This window comes from Mauremys mutica, chromosome 2 (genome assembly GCF_020497125.1).
Source record: "Mauremys mutica isolate MM-2020 ecotype Southern chromosome 2, ASM2049712v1, whole genome shotgun sequence".
Taxonomy (NCBI): Eukaryota; Metazoa; Chordata; order Testudines; family Geoemydidae; genus Mauremys; species Mauremys mutica.
In genome coordinates, this window is record NC_059073.1 from 67378658 (window position 1) to 67399159 (window position 20502).

Genomic DNA, 20502 nt, shown 5'->3' on the forward strand with positions numbered 1-20502 from the left:
CAAGTATTACGATTATTTATTGTTTTTATTATCATAGCAGCTAGGAGCAGGACCCAGTCAGGGAGCAGGACCCTATTGTTCTAGGTGCTAGAAAAAAAACAGAACAAAAAGACCTTGTCCCAAGGAGTTTAGAGTCTAAATAGGGGCAGAATCATGTGGGATGGAGTGGGGCCACCTCTGGGGTTCTCTCAGTGGGTGTGTCTAGGATCCTCAGCTGCCTTAATCCAGCTCTGGTTAGGGACAGTTGAGATTGTGAGGATATTTACAGGTATGAGGGGGAAGAAAGAGTGAGAAGGAAACAGAGATGCCGAGGGGGGACAGAGGTGGGGGCTACAGGGAGAAGATCAGACCTGTGATCAGAGTCAGGTAAGACTCAGAGAAATGTAGGATTGGGAAGGGCCTCAAGTAGTCATCTAGTCCAGTCCCCTGCACGCAAGGCAGGACTACATAATAACTAGACCATTCCTGACAGGTGTTCTAATGTGTTCTTAAAAACCTCCAGTGAAAGAGAGTCACAGCTTCCCTAGGCAATTTATTCCAGCGCTTATCTGCCCTGACAGTTAGGAAGTTTTCCTAATGTCCAACCTAAACAGCCCTTGCTGGGATTTAAGCCCATAGCTTCTTGCAAGAGTTCACTTCTGATCTCATATCTGCCTATGAGCTGCTGCCAATGGGAAGACTTCAGTACAGTCCCAACACACACTCACTGGAGTTTCTGTATTAACTAAATCTACCTGCAGTATAATCCTGCTTGCAGCATCGCCAGACAGACGGACACAGGGACAGATCAACTGTATCATCCCACTCCGTTTACAGCAGCACCTGTATGTCTGTGTAGTATCTACCTGTCGGTCTACTCAGGCTACAGTCTCTCTCTCTCCCCCCCCCCACCCCCCTTGATTTTCTCTCCACTATTGTCCTCACAGCTCCGTCTCGGGACATCTCCGCATAGAGTAGACAGAATTCTAATCTAATCACCTCCGAGAGTTACACAGGGTGTTACAGTCCCACAACCCGCCCCCCCCCCCCCGGCTGTGTGTGTGCCACAGAAAGACACACACCGGCGGCTCTGCAAACCAAACCTCAGCCACTGCTTGACACGCGCAGCACACACACACACACACACACACATGCCCAGAGCGCTGCAAACTAACCCCCCTCTCCCGTCCGAAGTGAACAGGCTTCCGCAAGGCAGCCCCGCTCAGAGAGGGAGACCCCGGGACGCTCCGAGGGACCCAGCAGGTGTGGAGACGCTGCTCATGGCTGACAAGAGCTTCATTGAGAAACCCGAGTCCTTCCCGCAGCAGGAGGAGACTTTGGAGTGGGGCTACGAGGAAGGTAAGGAGAGGGGGGGAAGGCAGCTGGCTCCCCGAGCTGCTGGCTGGGGCTGAAGGAGGGAGAAGTTTCATTGTGCGGGGGAGAAAGGGACGTTTACTTTCATCTATGGAAAGGCAAAGTACAGTGACATGCAGACCATCATCACACCGTCGTAACGCTGGCTTGTCTGGTTCCTCTTTAGCAGCTACACTTTCAGGGTAATATCGAAGCTGAGATCATGGTGTCAAGGGGCACTGCCAACTTTCATTTGTCCCCAAATCCATATGTGGTACAAACACCCCTTTATGCAACCTAAGACCAACAGAAATATTTTCCCCATTAGACAAACAAACAAACAAAAACCTAACAGGAGAAATCAGATATTTTTAAAATAAATAAATATTCCTCTGCTGCCTTTAAAATCCAGACACTGCAGCACTAAGAACCTGATAGTGAAACCGACTATAAAACAAAGTAGAACTAATTTAGCTGATTTCATTGTCCAAGTTCAGAGAAATGCAAAAAAAGGAAAACTGATAATAAATTATGAGTAGCCAATGGGATTTTAAAAATTCATTCACGTTGAACTATCTAACAAGGTATTAGTAACAGGGGTAAAGGAATTTGTTTGTTTACAGCATTTTTTGACAGTGTCCCTTTAAGTGAAGGGGTCTATTCAATTGTATATGTGTGCATGTATGTAAAGGTTAAAGCTGCATGTCCTTCATGAAAAACAGTAATTTTATTTCCACATGCTAGCTTTTCATTTTGTTTTTAGGAGTCGAATGGGGGTTGATCTTTCCTGATGCTAATGGAGAATACCAGTCTCCTATTAACTTGAATTCAAGAGAAGCCAAATATGACCCCTCACTACTAGAAGTGCGTTTATCACCAAACTATGTTGTTTGCCGTGACTGCGAAGTAATTAATGATGGGCATTCCATTCAAATTGTCCTTAAGTCAAAATCAGGTATGCTTAATCATTGTTTACATTTTTTTCCAACACAATAAAATGGATGATAAAGTTTAGATTGTCTTAAGGAATATTCTCTGCACAGTAACTGAACTGAGAAAAAACATTCACTTCTATAAATGAGCTATGATCCAGATCCTGCATCATTTTAGTCAATAGTAGTTTTGCCACGGACTTTAATGGAAGCAGGAGTGAGCTTTGTGGGTGGCTGGATTGTTGTGGTCCAAAACTGGACATTCATTTTTGTGACACTGTTAGAAATCTAACAATTAATCCTTATGTCAAGAAAGTTTGCTGCTGTTAGAAATCTAATAATTAATCCTTATGTCAAGAAAGTTTGCTTCTGTTAGAAATCTAATAATTAATCCTTATGTCAAGAAAGTTTGCTGATGCCAGCCTGGTTCACAACATGCAGCAATGTTCAAAATTTCCGCTTATGATGGTAATTCACTTGAGCCAACAGTGTTTGAAGTTTAGAAATTGTCCAGAATATAACTAAGATATAACCCAAATTGTATTTTATACTTATGACTGACAGAAACTGTGGACCTGATCCAAAGTCTATGGAAATCAACAAGAGTTTTCCATTGACTTCCATGGCTTTTGATGATGCATTATATGGATAATTGTGGACCTTGATGGTTCATTTAGGATAAGATGCTTGAATTATACTTAGGATGTTGATAGGCCTTCAATTGTAAAGGGTATTGCATCAGTATTTGCCCCCCCCCCTCAAAGAAAACCAAAACAAAACTAGAAAGCAATAAAAACTCCATTTCCAGCTTAACTGAAAGTTGAAATCCTGGGTGAGGAATTCTGTGATCAGAACTTTGCATCTGGATTAGCTATGCTCAGTGGAGGACTTAAAAGTCAGGAGGGAAGGTGGAGAGAGGCAGTCCTTAGTGACCTTCCAGTCCTGTGGACAGGGGCCAGTTCATACCCTGCATAAAGTTAGAGGAGTCTCAGAACTGTGCTGTCTGGTAACAGCCCTGTAGAGGCTGTTATGAAGCACAAGATTGCTACAGCCCAAGGCTTTTCAGCCATGCCTGACAAGCCACCTACTCAAAGCAGTCTGGGAAGGATGGTGCAGAGCCAGCTTTATGCCAGCTGGTTATTCACCTGTTCTGGGGGAATCCCCCACTGCTCCGTTAGTGCAAAGAGGTCAGAGCAAGGGCCCAGGATCTGGCCCGTGATGTTTATTTTCATCAAACCAATAATATAGGTGGCGGATTTGTATAGTGGAAGGAGAAACAGGCGTGCAATGTACATCTTTGAGATGAGCTTTAGTCTGCCAAGATAGCACTAGGGATTAATGTTAATAATTCAGAAAGTACGGTGTTTACCGTATTTTAACAAGTATGAAAACTTGCATGATGTGACCAGTCAATTCACCACAGCAAGTGTTCTGAGGGCCACCAGTGATACATGGGCCATAGTTTGGGAACTTCTTTTGGGGGGGATTTTTACAGAGAGTTAAAAGTTATACATGTCTGGACATGAGGTCTTTGAAAAGCAGTACAGTGACCTCTAGGTCACCAACGTGAATTCAGAGTGATAGTGCCCAACTGTTACTGTCTTTGGTGACATGTGGGAAATAAGCTGGAAATCTCAGTTAAGTCCCATCTTCTGTTCCTAGGTCTGTTCCTGTCACTTAATCTCTCTGTGCCCCCGTTCTCCATCTGTAAAATCAGGATAGATCTTTCATTACAGGTATATGTCTTCTGCCTCCAGGAGGGGGAGGAAGGAGTTAATAAGCTCCCTTAAGCTTAAAGACTAACAACAATAGAACTCCTCTTGTCCAGTTCCCTAAACTGGCCAAACCCAGGATCTTGTTGCAGCTCCCACAGCTTGCCACCTCATGGGGTGCTGTGAAGACAAATCCATTTAGCCAGATTTTCTAAATGGGAGCTCGTGAGCACTGAGCACTTTTGAAAATATGGCCAATTAATGTATGAGAGGTTCCCATATACATGGCATAGTAGCCATAGAAAAGCCTACAAATATATAAAGTGGAATGACTAAAATATATATTAAAATCAATGGTTATTCCATTTCAGACTATACATTTTTCAGCTGCATCATTGCACAGTGCACATATTGTTGTCATCTATAGAGCTATCATTAATGATGGTTCTTTTGATCCTTAATTCAGAACATACATTCAGACTCTTCATTTGACTTTGTAAACATTTTACAGGGTGCATCCAGTTTGGGCACTGTGCATGTATGATATATAAGATGGAGAAAGCATGACTGACTTTACAATGGAGGAGAACAGATATAATTGAGAGCCTTCTTGAATATTTCAGAAATATTTTAGAGGGTATTCTACTAGCAGAAACACTTCTTTGACTACAATGCAGGTCAAGTATACTCTACAAGGACTGAGAGTTTCAGTTTCAGAATCATTTTCCAATAGGGACTCACATGTTGCAGAGAGGCAAAGTGCACACGAATATGTTCTATGCACTGACAATAAATACTCTTAACATGAGATGAGTGTTATGAATTAAGCCTCAGAGATAGGTTTGGTGATGGTCCTGTAGATCCAAAACAATATTACAGTAGAGAGCACTTCCAGTCACACACATAATGGGAATAATATTTCCTTTCACAAAAAAAAGTGTTATTAAAGATATAATATTAATATAACACATTATCAGATTTTGCTGTATTCTGGAAATGTTGGTTTCCTCAATGTTTATCACACTGAAGACAGTGAGAGACTAGAGTTTGATAGGCTTTGGAGCAGACCTGTAAGCACTCTAAGCCCCAAATTTGCCCTTGTATATGAGAACATTACTCCTACTGATTTCAGTGAAGAGTTTTAAGCATGTACCTGAAGGCAATATTTGGTCCTAAGCAGCTTCAGGACTCACTGGACCAAACTCTGGTATGGATGGAAGTGAGGGCTAAAGTTTGGCTTCAGATGTGTGCATCTATGTGTATATACCATTGTGAATAGATAGATTAATGTCAAATGTTCAAGTTATAATTTATACTTCTTTTCATTTTTTATGACTGGGGGATGGATCTTTTTGTTGTTTAATTTTAAAGCATTATCCCGCATTCACAACTGTGGGTTTTAGAAACAGCAGTAAGAATATTCTGGCGGTCTAGAGTACTGTGAAGCATCTTCCTAGTGGTTTACTTTAAGTAAATATAGTATAGTGTTGATATTGAATCTTAAGATTATTTATTATGAGCTCATGGAACATAGGACAACCTGTATCTCACAAGCCTGGCAGATGTTGTCTATCAAAATATCATTATCTAACAAAACATTGGCAGCCAAGAATGCCAGAGTTTCATGACCAATTTCTGCACAACAAACATAGGTGATACCGGCGAGGCATTTGTACAGCTACGAGGCAATTAAGCAGTTTGACACCAGAAGGAAACCACATCACCTGGTTAGAACACAGAGCTTCTGTTTGGTTATCAATCTATAAACCTATTCACTCTTTGGAGTGATAAGCATACAATGCTTTTATCTTGCAATATGACTAGCTGTTCCACCTTGTAAAACTCCGAATGCAGGATAATACCATTTTCATAGCATTATATAACTGAGAACGAATTGGGATTCTGCAGATGGGTAATAACACAGGAGAAAAGGCAGCAGGTATGGTAGCTTTGCTCCCATTCTCTCTTAGATAGATGGTAATAAAGAAGTTTGCCACAATCTCCCAATTGTTTGTGGACAATATACTCAGCAGCTTGTTTGCTTGGAAAACTAAATATGTCTTCATTTGTGTTCTTTTTCAGTGTTAGTTGGTGGGCCATTACCTCGGGGACATGAATTTGAACTACATGATGTTCAGTTTCACTGGGGGAGAGAAAACCAGCGTGGCTCTGAACACACTGTTAATTTTAAAGCTTTTCCCATGGAGGTAAGAATGACATCACATTACAAAAAACCTGTGCTATGCACAAGATGTTAAATCATTGCTTGATAACTTGGTAGTTCAAAACAGCTTTTATTTTAGCTCAGCATTTTTCATACGAAAAAAAGGTCTGCTGAAGTGTGCTTTAGTGCCAGTAAATTGAGATTTGAGTCTTTAGTAATGTGCCTCTAGCATTCATCATATTGCATGATTAATTGGCCATAAAGTTAACTTGCAGAACTATTAACTTCTGTCTTAATAATATTAGCATTCTAACAAGATCTGCTATTTCAACACTTCCTATGTCACCTTGACTAATAGCTATAGGTGTGGGGAAATAGCTGCTGGAAGCCTTTTCATGGTAAATAATAATTAAATAATAACCTTGTTTTAAAAAAGCATAAATAAATTGTTCACAAAAAGCCTTAGACATCTGAAAACTGGAGGATATATGAAATTCTTTTATATAATCATAGCATGGAGTGAAGCTCAGCTTTGGAACGAAGGATACAAATGTTCTGCAATCTTAAAATTTGAGCTGTTCCACAGATACTCAACTTTATGTTCCATGATTGCAGCTGTGCTGCAGAAGATCATTCCAGTATTTTCATTTACTGTGCACTTCATCTTTTGTATTATAAGGAGACTTTCATTCCTTTTTTCTGAGGTTTTAAAATTATTTTTGCCTTTCTATTTATCATAATCCCTTAGAAGCTCGAAATGGAATTTCCTATCCATTTATGCTCTCCTCTTCAAGTGCTTGGGGATTTGTTACTGACTGGTTACACATGGAGCCCACTCTGCCGGAATAGAATTTTTTAAAAGAAAAAGCATACAAATCAGCGTATATTTAAAAAAATAAATATAAAAATCCACATGAACTTGTGGAATAGATACAGGTTTAATGCGTAGCTTAAATAACTGGGTTAGGAACATTGGTCAGATCTCGGCCTCTGCTGTGACTGTTTTGCATCAGTTCACTGCAGAATTGGCTTCAGGAAAGTTACCCCTACATGGGGGACTCATCAGGTAATGTAGGGCCAGAGTAACAGCTTCTACACCACCTTTTACTGGACCCTGTATAGATGCATCCCCATGCCAAAGCAGTTCTAATGGCCCCTTGTGACAGTGGGCAACTGATGCAATATAAAGCAAACCTGCCCCCAGTAAGTTAATGTCCATTTAAAAAATAAATCGGTATGTAAAAAAGGGTCAGCATAGAGGCAAGTCATGAAAAAGGTCCAGGGATTAGCCAACAGATCTGATCAGCCTCAGTGGGAACCCATGCTGCGCCCAGGGGCGGCTCCAGGCCCCAGCACGCCAAGCGCGTGCTTGGGACGGCATGCTGCGGGGGGCGCTCTGCCGGTCGCCGGGAGGGCGGCAGGCGGCTTCGGTGGACCTCCCGCAGGTATGCCTGTGGAGGGTCCGCTGGTCCCGCGGCTTCCGTGGAGCATCCGCAGGCAAGCCTGCGGGAGGTCCACCGGAGCCGCGGGACCAGCGACCGGCAGAGCGCCCCCCGTGGCGTGCCGCTGTGCTTGGGGCGGCGAAATTGCTAGAGCCGCCCCTGGCTGCGCCTCCTTTAAGGGCAGCATGACAGCTGTGCTAAAACTTCCTGACAAAGTGAGGGATGTCAAACCCAAGATTTCATTACAGTTAGCACAGAAGTGTGTATATAGGTCTATAGAAGAGCAAACTGGCTTCTACCTCATCTCTTGCATCAAAGCCATTTTTGGCTAAGTTCTGATCCTAGGAGCTTGCTTACTGGTGACAGTAGGATAGGTCTAATGGTGGAAAGTTAAGATTTATTGATTTATTTAAAATACATTGTAAAAGCAGCATAAACATGCAGCCTTACAGGTCCCTAAGTAGATTACTCTTCTCTTGTGGGAAGTTACCACTCTTGGGTTAGAAGTCATGTATAGACAGATATACAGGCCGTAACTCCATGTCCTTTATTCCCACATTATCCTGCTTTGACAGCCTATAGATTGACTTCTTTGCATGTCTTTTGGGAAGATTGAAATGGTGGAGGAACCACACTCTCTGTAGAAAACTTTTGCTCCATATTCCCCTTCTACCTGTGAGTTTTCTAGTCTTAGGCATACAGGGCAGCTAAATTTTGGTCCAAATATCATACTGTAAAAAATTGAGGAGGGTGAAAGCAGATGCTCATGACAAATATATATGTCCCTTCAATAGTATGTTCTATGTCACAGCTTACAAAACATGGGATTCTAATCACTGTCTTCATTCCGGGGATTTCCACACATTACTTTTATCACGAACAGTCACTTTGATCAGTAAAGCTATTTTCTTGCCTGTTATATGGGCATCTTTTTGTTCAGGAGCTGGTGGTCATAGTATGTATTTTAGGGCCTCATTTTCAGTGGGTTGGTAGGTAACAGTAATTTAATGTGTACACTAATAGATAGTGATAGGTGTCTGTCCAGTTGCATACCCATCTGTGGAGTATGTGTTCTCATCTTGTAGTGTGTATGTGTAAATGTGTATACACAAAAGCAAGCCTGAGAATCAGGCCCTTGATAGCTGTGCCAGGCTTTTCCACTAGAAGAGAATGTCTGCCCCAACTGCTGATTTTTGCCTTAGAAGCCTGAAATACATTTCTGTCACTGATAAAAAAAGAACATTGGATGATAAGACTTTCAGGACACAAACCAAGCGTATGAACAAATGATAAACAAAACTGCATGGTTTTTACTAAATCTATTAGCAACACACCAAACTGGGACCAGATTGTAATCTCTATTATTCCATTAAAATCCCAAGTAATTCTATTGAAGCGAATGTAGTAACTCTGGATTTCAACTGATATATCTGATATGGCTCTCTGTATTTATTGATCAGAGCAGCAGTTTGATTTTGAATTCTGACTCTTAAGATATAGGAATCATCCTACACACACTTACATTAATAAACTGGGCCAGCTATTACAGAACAGCTACAGAATATCAGTGTAAAGTCTGACTTTAGACAGGAATGTTACTTCTCAGCGTTTGGAAGAAGATTACTGCTTAGTTCCTTCCTCTGGTTCTTTACCCTTGATATAACTGTTAGATAGGAATTAAGCAATATCCTGTATCTCTAAGTGTAACAATCTATTATTTTCTAACTAGACATCTTGGAATCTTGCTCAGGGTTAGGACATTCAGGTTCATGGCTAAATAGATTAGCAAATGTACTGTGACCTCTGGGACAAACACTTGAGATCATTTACCATGTTGTTTTAACAAAACTGCTGTTCATGTGACTCAGAGGCTAAATTTGTTGTTATTTTTATTATTATAAGAAATTCAGTAAAGTCTTGTTTTTTCAGCTTCCCTAATGGAAGAAATCAAAATGTTGACTTTAATATATATGTTATCATTTTAATTGAAACCCTTGTGGTTGCAATAACCAAGATAAGCCAGACAAAGCAGCAAACTGCAGTCTAATGTAAACATTGTAACACCTTTTTTAACATGTACTGTACATGTTGTTAACGATCCTCCTCCCTTTGTTCCTGGAAAGAAATACAATGCCCAATCTTGCCTTGCAGCCAAAAACTGAGAGGAGGTATTTCATACAGCCTTCCTCAGAAATCATATGCAGTACTCTACTGAGCATACTCAGGGATACTTTACACTCTCAGGCTGCTGCTGCTGCTGCTATATGTTTGATAAAGAGCTCAACAAGAGAAGATTAGTATCTAGTTCCATTTCCTTGAAAGATACAAAGGCTAGACTGTGACATGGAGTACACACCTAAACAGGGGAGAAAAGGGAGTAAGAGCTATTCTTCTACCTGTGCATGAACTACCCAAGCCTTGAGTGTGGAGATGAATGAGTAAGTGGGTGCTGCAACCTATTCTTCACCCCCTCCAGAAGGTGGGTGGGGAATAGGAAGGAAGGAGTGGTGAATGTGTGGAACCTTGATTCTCCTCCTCCTACTCGTTGCCTGGTGCAGGGGTGGAGGTTAGCAATTTACTGCTGATATAGGCCAACAGCAAATTACCACCCTACTGAAGCAAGGGAGAAGCATGGAGGGAATTGTGCCTCAGAGACGTGTCTCTGAATGTCCTAGTATGTCCCTGAACTTGTCCTAGGACGGTGTAGCTTACACACTGGTACTTACTCAGGACTGGGCCAAACAGCACAATTTAACCCTAAAAGAACAATTTATTTTTAGAGTCAATCACAGGAAGCTGCTATAAAATAAAACTGACACTGATCAAAAATGGTTCCTCTCAATGCTAGCAACTTGACTGGGAGCAGAGTAGAGAATTCTGTAGAATCCAACCCTTTAAAATATTGGCTGATGTTAGCTTGTTTTGTACACACGTTACTAGCCAGCTGCAGTATGTTTTTTCCAAACCTCGTGCAAACTATCAGTGGGAAGGAATAAGCTGCAAATCATTTCCAAGCCTTTCCAAGATGTAGAGGAAGAGAAACACCTTCCCTTTTGCTGTCATAAATTTTCAATTAAAAAAAACAAAAAACCTCACAGCTGCCTGTGGAGTCCAAATGAGTTTTGAACAGCAAAGCCAAACAAAAGTAAAAAATAAAATAAAATAAAATAGTCTTTTGCGTAATGTAATATAAAACAAACTCGTTTGTTCTGTAGTATTTTTCATCACGACAATAACTATCACTAAAAATGCTGTAATAAATACATAAAACTCACCCAGTTTAAATGAAACAATTAGATTTTCTTTTGCTCATCTGAAATGATGCCATCTTAAGTATTAAAATAGTACTTTGTCTCAATTAATGGCTTCAGAGTAAAATTATGATATTAAATTTCTCTCCCTCAAGCATCTTCACCATCTGTTTAGCAACACATAGTGTTTGGTTCTTTGGATTATTTTAATGAGAACAGCTTTCAAATCAGATATATAGACTGTACCAATCTGCCCTTTTTCATTTCTGTGAGAAAAAATCCCTTGCCTCTAATGCACAGGTTTATACTGAACTTTACCTTAATCTTGAAATGTCTGAATTAGGCTTTGTTAAAGCATTTTAGACCAAATTCGGCTCACCTTTGGCATGTCTACACTGCAGTAAAACACCTGCGGATGGCTCATATCAGTCGGCTTGGGCTTGGGCTTGGGCTGCAGGGCTATAAAATTGCAATAGAGATGTTAGGGCTCATGCTGGAGCCTGGGTTCTGGGACCCTGAGGGGGGAGAGTCCCAGAACCCAATTTCCAGCCTGAGCCCAAATGTCTATACTGCAGTTTTCTAGCTCCACATCTGAAGCCCACAAGCCCAAGTCAACTGACACGGGCCATCTGTGGGTGTTTTATTGCAATGTAGACATGCCCTTGTGCCCCTTATTTTGAATATATGTATAGGGTGACCAGCCTTATTTAAGCCCTCCTGCAGGTGCCCCAACTTTTTCTTTAAAAAAAGGCAAATTATCCCGCATTTTCTGTCTCCCCCAACTCATCAGTACTGGCAGGTCCTGCTACTGGCCGGATCCCTGATGACTAGCCGCCTGCCCACCAGTGATGAGTTGGGGAGGGGGTCCAGTGGCCGACAATGGGGGTGGGTGTGCAAGGCTGGTAGTGGGGCTGGCTGGTCTGTCAGCACAGCCCTTGCTGCATGCTGGCTCAGCAGACCCCACCCCTCCACCTCATTTCTGGCCGGCACTGGCTGCACGCCACGATAGCTGGTGAGTGTGTGCAGGTGCCAGGCGGTGGCCTCTGCTGCCCACCCATCGGCCCTTTATGTGCTCCCCCTCTTGCTGTTGTCTCCTTGCTTTGCCCTTTCACATCCCCCCAGCCCCACTGCTCCTCCATATCCCGCCTTGGTGGGGTGCGGCTTGTTCCCAGTGCTGTGCAGAGAACCAGCCCTTGGTTGGAGTGCTCAGTGCACTAGCAGCCTGGCCGGCAGGCTCATTCCATCCCCCCACTGCCTCTGGCTGGGCCGGGGCCCTGGAAAAACCCAAGACCCTCCGGCCTGGGGCACTGGCTGGGAGGAGCTGAGCCCTGCATGTGCTAAACCCCCTGCACAGCTCTGGCATGGGGAAGCCTCTCCAACCCTCAGCTAAGTTCTGTAGTGTGTGTGGGGAAAGCAATTTCCAGCCTGTTCATGCCCCAAACCTGCGGGCTCCACAGCAGCCCCCTGGGCAGGGGCTTAGCACCCTCTTCACCTGCCCCCCCACCCTAAAGCCTTAAAGATAAGAAGATAAATAAAAATAATCCAACTATGCAGTATTTCTTTTTGACAGGGACTCAGACATCTTGATGTTAATTTGAATGTTTGTACTTCATAGTTCTGATTGCCATTGAATTCCCCTGAATATGAGTAATTTTACCAGGTGTCCCACATTCAGCATAGGGAAATACGGTCACCCTATATTTGTAGTTCAGAGGCCTCTGTGCTGTTTATTTTATTCAATGATTTATTGCTTCATTTGTAAATTTGCTTGATAAAACATGTAATTGTAACACCAGGTCGGCAATCTCTACTCCCTTCCATGCACACATAAATCCTACTCCCTTTACCTCACACAAGTACTCCCTTTGACCTCAGTGAGTCTGGGGAGAGGAGTAAGGCAAGCAGGCCCATTTTAACAACACTTGTTTCCAAGATTAGGCACCAGTCTTGCACCACTGAAATGAGTGGGAGTTTTGCCATTAACTTTAATGCGTCTATGATCTCGGCCAGGGGTAGGCAACCTATGGCACACGTGCCAAAGGCGGCATCTCTGCATTTTAATTTCATTTTAAATGAAGCTTCTTAAACATTTTAAAAACCTTATTTACTTTACACACAACAATGGTTTAGTTATATATTATAGACTTATAGAGAGAGATCTTCTAAAAACATTAAAATGTATTATTAGCACGCAAAATCTTAAATTAGAGTGAATAAATGAAGACTCGGCACACCACTTCTGAAAGGCTGCCGACCCCTGATCTGGACCATAAACTCAAATGGGAATATTTTTAACACAGACCTACATCTCATTCACCTCAATGATCTCATTGATTTCCTGCTTGTAAAGGATGGAATTCACTCCTTTGCAGAGGGGCAGCACAAAGCCTATGAATTGCTTAAAATCCACTGACAATCTCAAAATAAGGGGGTGAATTTCACTCTTTACAAGCAGGAATTGGCTCAGTTAAGTTAACAAAACTTAATTCTGCTATTTTAAATTTAAATTTTAGGTCTTTCTGCTCATGATTTTTAAGAAGTATTTTTAAAAAAGAAAGTTCCCTAATAGACTATTAACTTAATATTCAAATATCTAAATGACTGTTTGGTCTAGTATCATTGTTGACTAGTAATGTAGTGTTTAAAGTACTGTAGTGTTTTTTATGACTAACACTATTCTTTTATTCGCAACCGGATCCAGATTCAAACCATCACTGATGAAAAAGTAATACATAATTTTACCTCTTATATAGAATGAAGGTATAATCATAATATATACCCCTTACATAATACTTTATGGATCAGACTGATTCCTGGTACAACTCCAGAATCATCACTGGAGTTACACTGGGGGTTGAATCTAGCTGATGCTCTGCAAAAAAGTATTTTCCAGAAGTTTTTCACTTAGTACGACCTTCAGATTTCTCCCTTATTTACTGGTTTGTGTTTTGATTTTTGGCTGTTATGCAAAACTGGAAACCCTCTCTCCCCCTCTCAGTAGACCAAAGAGAAACTGACAAAATGAAATACATTCATTATCATCATTTTAAAAGTAATATGAGCAGCATATGATTCCTGAAATAGCTTTGTTACCAGTTGCTAAGTTCTTCCAGTATTAGATTTGTATTTGTTGCTGACAGATAATTTGATCCAAATGATCACTCACAGTCCCTAAATTGTACTTTGATTCTAGGTAATTCACCAGTATGAGCACTGAGTGCTTATGGCTTTGCTCAGTCACACATAGTTTATACTTTGCAAAGAATACATTTAAGAACTTTGTATTGCAGTGTTGATTCATAAGGCGCACCGGGTGCACTAATGGTCGATATGCTAGCAGGTGGGCATGGCTTTGATATAGCTGGATGTAGGGAGAAATGCTTCTTCCAGCTCTTTGAAAGAAGGGTATTCATATGCTTATGTGAAATGTGTTTGGGGCCTTCTTTGTGAGCAAAAACTGCAATTTAATCCAGGGGTGATGCTGGGAAAACATACACGATATTACTCAGCCACCACCATTTAAGGGAAAAGTCACCAGCAGGTGAGTCCCAAACTGCTCATTGCCCATCTGCTCCCTTTTCCAGGGATTTTCCTGTTTTTGCCCAATTGTGCAGCAGATACTTTTGAGTCTCATGCGCACCTCAGAATCTTTTCTACTGGCTGCTTCAATAGTTCCTCTGAAGCACCATTATTACCAGTACAAAGGATTATGCATTTAAGAAATGGAAGGTTCCCACTACAGATAAATCAGCAAGCAAGATAGATACCTTTTTGGGTAAGAAATGACACATAGGGAATGTTTGGTAGAAGGAAATGAGTAGCAAGCCATGGGAGAGGTCTGTGGTTGAGGGCTAATCTTTGCCTAGAAGGCCAACACACTAGGACCAAATCTTATTGTATTCACTTAGGGCTATGCTGTTGCACTTAGGGCTGGTCTACACTGTGGTGCGGGGGGGGGGGAAATAGCGTAGCAGAAGTTGACGTATCTTAGTTCGACTTACCTCCCATCCTCACGGTGCGGGATTGACGGCCGCAGCTCTCCCATCGACTCTGCTTCCACCTCTTGCCCTGGTGGAGTTCTGGAGTCGATGTGGAGCATGTTTGGGGATCGATTTATCGTGTCTAGATGAGTCTAGCCACAGTGTGTAGTAAAGGCTGACCTGGAACTGCACCATCCTAGGGGAAGCACTGAAGGTGAAATGTCTCACAGTTCCCTGGCTGTGTTGAAGGGAATGCAATCTCTGAGACCTGTTTAAAGGATTCAGCATTATCTCCTCCACCCTTGAGTAGATGAGGAAAATGCTGATTTGATTACATTGAAATGTTTTGTGGGAATGTGTTGATTTCATTGACATTTTTGACCAATAATTATCTAAATATTTTGTTTGGGTAAAGTCAAAATCTTTAGTTTTCATATGGCCAGAGCACTTCATTTCAACATTATTGTTTCAATTTTTATGCTATATGAAGTTCAGTATAACATACTGTAATATAATCAAAATAATAAAGTCAAAATGAAACGTTTTCATAAAATCATTTAGATATTTCTGAAATGAAAATTTCCCCAGTTTTGTGGAAAATGACTTTTCATTATGATTTAGGATGAACTGAAATTTTGAAATGTCCAAATTCCTCATGGATTTAAAATTCTGAGTTTCAACCAGCTCTAATAAGTATCTATATAGACAGATCATTCTTCTGAGTCCCAATCTAGTACCTCAATCACAGACCATCTCAGAGAAAAGCCATTACACAATACTAATGCAGCATGTAAAACTGCAATTCAACAGCAGGCTATTAAAGATACACAATGAAGATTATTATTGTTGGAAACTTGGGCAGTATTGAGCTGAAAATTGTTCTGAGCTTCCTTGAAGCGTGTACTATTTAAGTATAATCGCTCATTCGAGAGAAGTCAAGATTATGTTTGGAAAATAACCTACTCTTGCTGTTATGGTCATCCATTTAGGAAGAACCTCAGGTCATCTTACAGCAAATATCAAACCAAATTATCTGTAAATATGAAATAAATCAGATGGGAGTGATCATTGTGTTATTCTGCCTTAATTAGATAAACGTATGTATAAAAATAAAATCAGTGAGATTAAGAGCCCCCGTCCTGCAGCCCTTGTTTAAATGACTAGTCCTTCCTCAGGCGAATAGTCTGGTTTTAAATCCCTGGAAATTAATGGCAGTTACCTTAGGCCCACTGATTTCAGTTGAGAAGCTGATCATGTGAATACATTTTCCAGATTTACTCTCTTAAATCACACCTCTGGATGTTTTCTTCGCAGCTTAGAAAACTGGTGACTCTGATAGCACACAATATAGTTGACTCTTCCACAAGATGCAGTAAACTTGTATGCATTAATAATCACTTATATTAATCCAGTCTTCTTGCCAGGTTTTGGTCTCTCAAAGCTTAAAAATAATATAACCACCCACCCACTCACATCCACCCACCCACACACACACCAGCAAAGACATCTACATAGCAAAAACAGACTGGAGAGACTTTTACAGAAATCTTCATCTTTCCCACACACTTCTTCCTAGTCGTCCTAATTTAGAGGTAGTGGGAGGCAAGGCTGGAGTGCACTGTGCTCCAGCTATCTCCAGTTGAAGTACAGAACCTTGAGTACTATTATCAGCTGGCACAGATTAGAGCAGCTCCAAGGGTGCTGTATCTTACACCTGGGCAGAAACTTGGCACAGCAAAGAATCTGGCCTATAAATCTGACTTACACAGCATTTCACTTTCCTGGTGAAGGGTTTGGTGCCAAAAGCCAACAATCGGGAGCCAAGTAATGACATATTTGCTTTTTTCTTCTTTTGTTACTATATAGAATATTTATTAATGGTGGAAACAGTTTTCATTTTGAGATGATTCTTGTTTTCATTGTATCTCCTGCACACTCAAGGTGAAAAGTTGAAAACCTGGAAATAGTGGAGTTTGTCCTTGTAAACAGGAATAAAATGAGATTTGCGCAAATTTGGTGCATAGCTCATCTTAGGAACCCTCAGTTTCCCTGCCCCTCCACCCCAGCTAAGTTTAAAAATACATTTAGGTCCTTCTAAGGTAGAAGCTGCTGTACCATTGAAAATGCATATAATTATTTGATGAAAAATGCCAAAATTTGAATATTATTCACAAAATATAATTCAACCAGCTATAGGCTGGTTGAATAAATGAAATACTTATTCACAAATAGCACATATGTTTGGTAAAATCATGATCTGTTCACAAACAGGAACATTCAAATGAAATGAATTGAATGAATTATCATAGCCCAAGCTCTTCACTAAAGGAAAATTGTAGATCACACCCAATAATTTACTTATAATGCACCCCCTAATTATACAATTGTGGGGTGAAATTTATTCCTCCCATAACTAGTGAACAGCATGTGCTGACACATGAGACCCTTGTATTGTTACTTTGGTGGCCTAACTGCACAACCCTCTCTTAGTTCCTCTACCAATCATATTGAGATGTTTGGCCCCACAGTACTCTGTGGCAGTGAACCCTGCCTGTTAATCATATTGATTATCTTGGTGATATTTTGGTCTCCTGTTCAAAACCGGAATAAAAAGGTTTTGTGTGTGGGGAGCTTAAATGATTTTGTGGGGGATCAGGTCCTTCTTCCTGCAAACCAAGGCATAGAGAGGAGAACCTTGCAGCTTGCCACAGGAGATACTAAGGCCTGTGGATTGCAGTGGCAGCTGTGGCTTACTGCATTATGTGCAGGTAGCTCAAGGCCACATCTTGCCACTACCATCAGTGTTGAGAGGGCTGCTCAGCATTCATCTCTGTGTCCATCAGAGACTCCCTGTGTGGCCTCCCCATTTCCTGACCTCATGCACAATGGAAATGAAGTAGGGCTGTCAATTAATCACAGTTAACTCATGCGATTAACTCAAAAAAATGAATCGTGATTAATCACAGTTTTAATTGCACTGTTAAACAATAGAATACCAATGTATTAAATATTTTGGATGTTTTTTCTACATTTTCATATATATTGTATTCTGTGTTGTAATTGAAATCAAAGTGTATATTATTTTTCATTATAAATATTTGCACTGTAAAAATTATAAACAAAAGAAATAGTATTTTTCAATTCACCTTATCGAAGTACTGTAGTGCAATCTTTTTGTTGTTAAAGTGCAGCTTACAAATGTAGATTTTTTTGTTATATAACTGCACTCAAAAACAAAACAATGTAAAACTTCAGAGCCTACAAGTCCACTCAGTCCTACTTCTTGTTCAGCCAGCCGCTAAGACCAACAAGTTATTTTACATTTACAGGAGGTAATGATGCCCTCTTCTTATTTACAATGTCACCATAAAGTGAGAACAGGCATTTCCATGGCACTTTTGTAACTGGCATTGAAAGGTGTTTAGGTGCCAGATATGCTAAACATTCGTATGGCCCTTTATGCTTCGGCCACCATTTCAAAGAACATGCTTCCATGCAGATGACGCTAAGCACATGTTCATTTTAAGAACACTTTCACTGCAGATTTGACAAAACGCAAAGAAGGTACCAATGTGAGATTTCTAAAGATAGCTACAGCACTGAACCCAAGGTTTAGAAGCTGAAGTGCCTTCCAAAATCTGAGAGGGACGAGATGTGAAACATGCTTTCAGAAGTCTTAACAGAGCAACACTCCGATGTAGCAACTACAGAACCTGAACCACCAAAAAAGAAAATCAACCTTCTGTTGGTGGCATCTGACTCAGATAATGAAAATGAACATGTGTTGGTCTGCACTGCTTTGGATTGTTATCGAGCAGAACCCGTCATCAGCATGGGGGCATGTCCCCTGGAATGGTGGTTGAAGCATGAAGGGGCATATGAATCTTTAGCGCATCTAGCATGAAAATATCTTGCAATGCTAGCTACAACAGTGCCATGAAAACACTTGTTCTTGGTTACAATGTCACCTGAAAGTGAGAAGTGGGCAGCATTATCTCCTGCAAATGTAACCAAACTTGTTTGTCTGAGTGATTGGCTGAGCAAGAAGTAGGACTGAGTGGACTTGCAGGCTCTAAAATTTTACATTGTTTTATTTTTGAATGCAGTTTTTTTACATAATTTGTTACTTCAAATTTCATGATAAAGAGATTGTACTATAGTACTTGTATTAGGTGAATTGAAAAATACTATTTCTTGTTTTTTTTACAGTGCAAATATTTGTAATAAAAATAAATATAACGTGAGCACGGCACACTTTGTATTCTGTGTTGTAATTGAAATCAATATATTTGAAAATGTAGAAAACATCCAAAAATATTTAAATAAATGGTATTCTATTATTGTTCAACAGTGCGATTAATCACACGATTAATTTTTTTAATTGTGTGATTAATCGTGATTAAATTTTTTAATCGCTTGACAGCCCTAAAATAAAGCATTTCTGCTAAGACTAATCCCTTCTTGTATTCTAAAATGGGGTGAAGAGGAGAACTTGGCTGGCCTTTTCTGTATTCCTCATCCTTTTCTGTATCTCTTTTTACTCTTCTTTCCAGCCTGCCAAAAATAGTTCTAGTCTTTAGAGTCTTTCCCCCTATGGAAGCCCTTCCTGCTGTTAATTCTGTTTTTCAAAGGACTGTCAATATTTCTGGTATGTCTTATTTCAGATGAGATTGCCATGTGTGAATTTACTGTTCAGCACGAGGACATACCACTGATATATATGTAATGTCTCAATTCTCTATCCTTTCCTTAACAAAAGCCTAATAGCTTAGTTACTCTGACTGCTTAAGCACATTAGATTGTCCACAATGACACCTAGAGCTTTTTCTGAAATGGTACAACTAATTCAGAACCCATCACCGTGCATATGGCTAGTTCCAGCTGTTCCTTACGCTTTCACTCGTATAAATTGAATTTCAACTGTAGGTGTGCCACGCAGTTATCAAGTTTTATTCAGGCCCTTTGGTGTGTGCCGTGCAATCCTTCCCTTTATTGACTCATTACCTCATTTTGTGTTGCCAGCAGATTTTCAACCCTTCTTCGAGGTTGCTAGTAAATAAATTAAACAACACTAGTCAGTGCTGGTTTTGGGCTATACCACTACCAGCCTCTTGCTATAGAACAGGCCATTTATTCCTAATCTATGCTTTCAATCTTTTAGTTAGTTTTTATTCCATGATTCAGAATTACATCTCACCCTGTGGGTACGAAATTTGCTGAACAGCATCTCATTGTTGCCTTGTGCTCTCCTCACATCTGTTCATTGTACCCACCTGTTGTCTCTTTTGGTCATCTTTCTGTTGTGTATGTTTACAGAACCTGGGGGGAAAACAGCACATCTTCTGCTAGGGTAAATGGTATCTCTCTAACCTGTTATAATTCACTGAATGAGAAAGAAGAACCATTGGATATAATTGATGTGGATGGTCAGCTCAAGATCCTTGTACCCTATTCCTCATAGCCACACTGGAATCAGAGCCACATTGGTTTCACTATTATTTATTTGTCTTGTGGTAGCACCTAATGCCCCAGTCCTGGCCCATGGCCCATGGCGCTAGGTGCTATACAAACATGGAACAGAAAGATAGTTCCCATCAAGTCTTCTGCACTCATGGAAGGGACTAGGGATGGAAGGCAAGTTCTGGCCAAAGTTGATGTTCTGTTCAGTTATCACTTAGCTTCACTCTGA

General features: G+C 40.7%; 1 protein-coding gene across 2 annotated transcripts in view; it reads left to right on the forward strand.

Moving 5' to 3' along the window:
- The first annotated feature begins 872 nt into the window (after positions 1-872).
- The window catches only part of CA8 (carbonic anhydrase 8), a 48147-nt gene continuing 28517 nt past the window's right edge, over positions 873-20502 (forward strand). Inside the window, exons 1-3 of one of the 2 annotated variants that reach the window (XR_006576954.1) lie at positions 873-1338; positions 2096-2287; positions 6059-6183. Coding sequence is in view for 1 of the 2 variants with exons in the window: in XM_045005563.1 (XP_044861498.1) it covers positions 1131-1338; positions 2096-2287; positions 6059-6183 (525 nt within the window). In the remaining variant the exon portion in view is untranslated. The remainder of the gene's footprint in view (positions 1339-2095; positions 2288-6058; positions 6184-20502) is intronic. The other variant, XM_045005563.1, reaches the window with a different exon arrangement.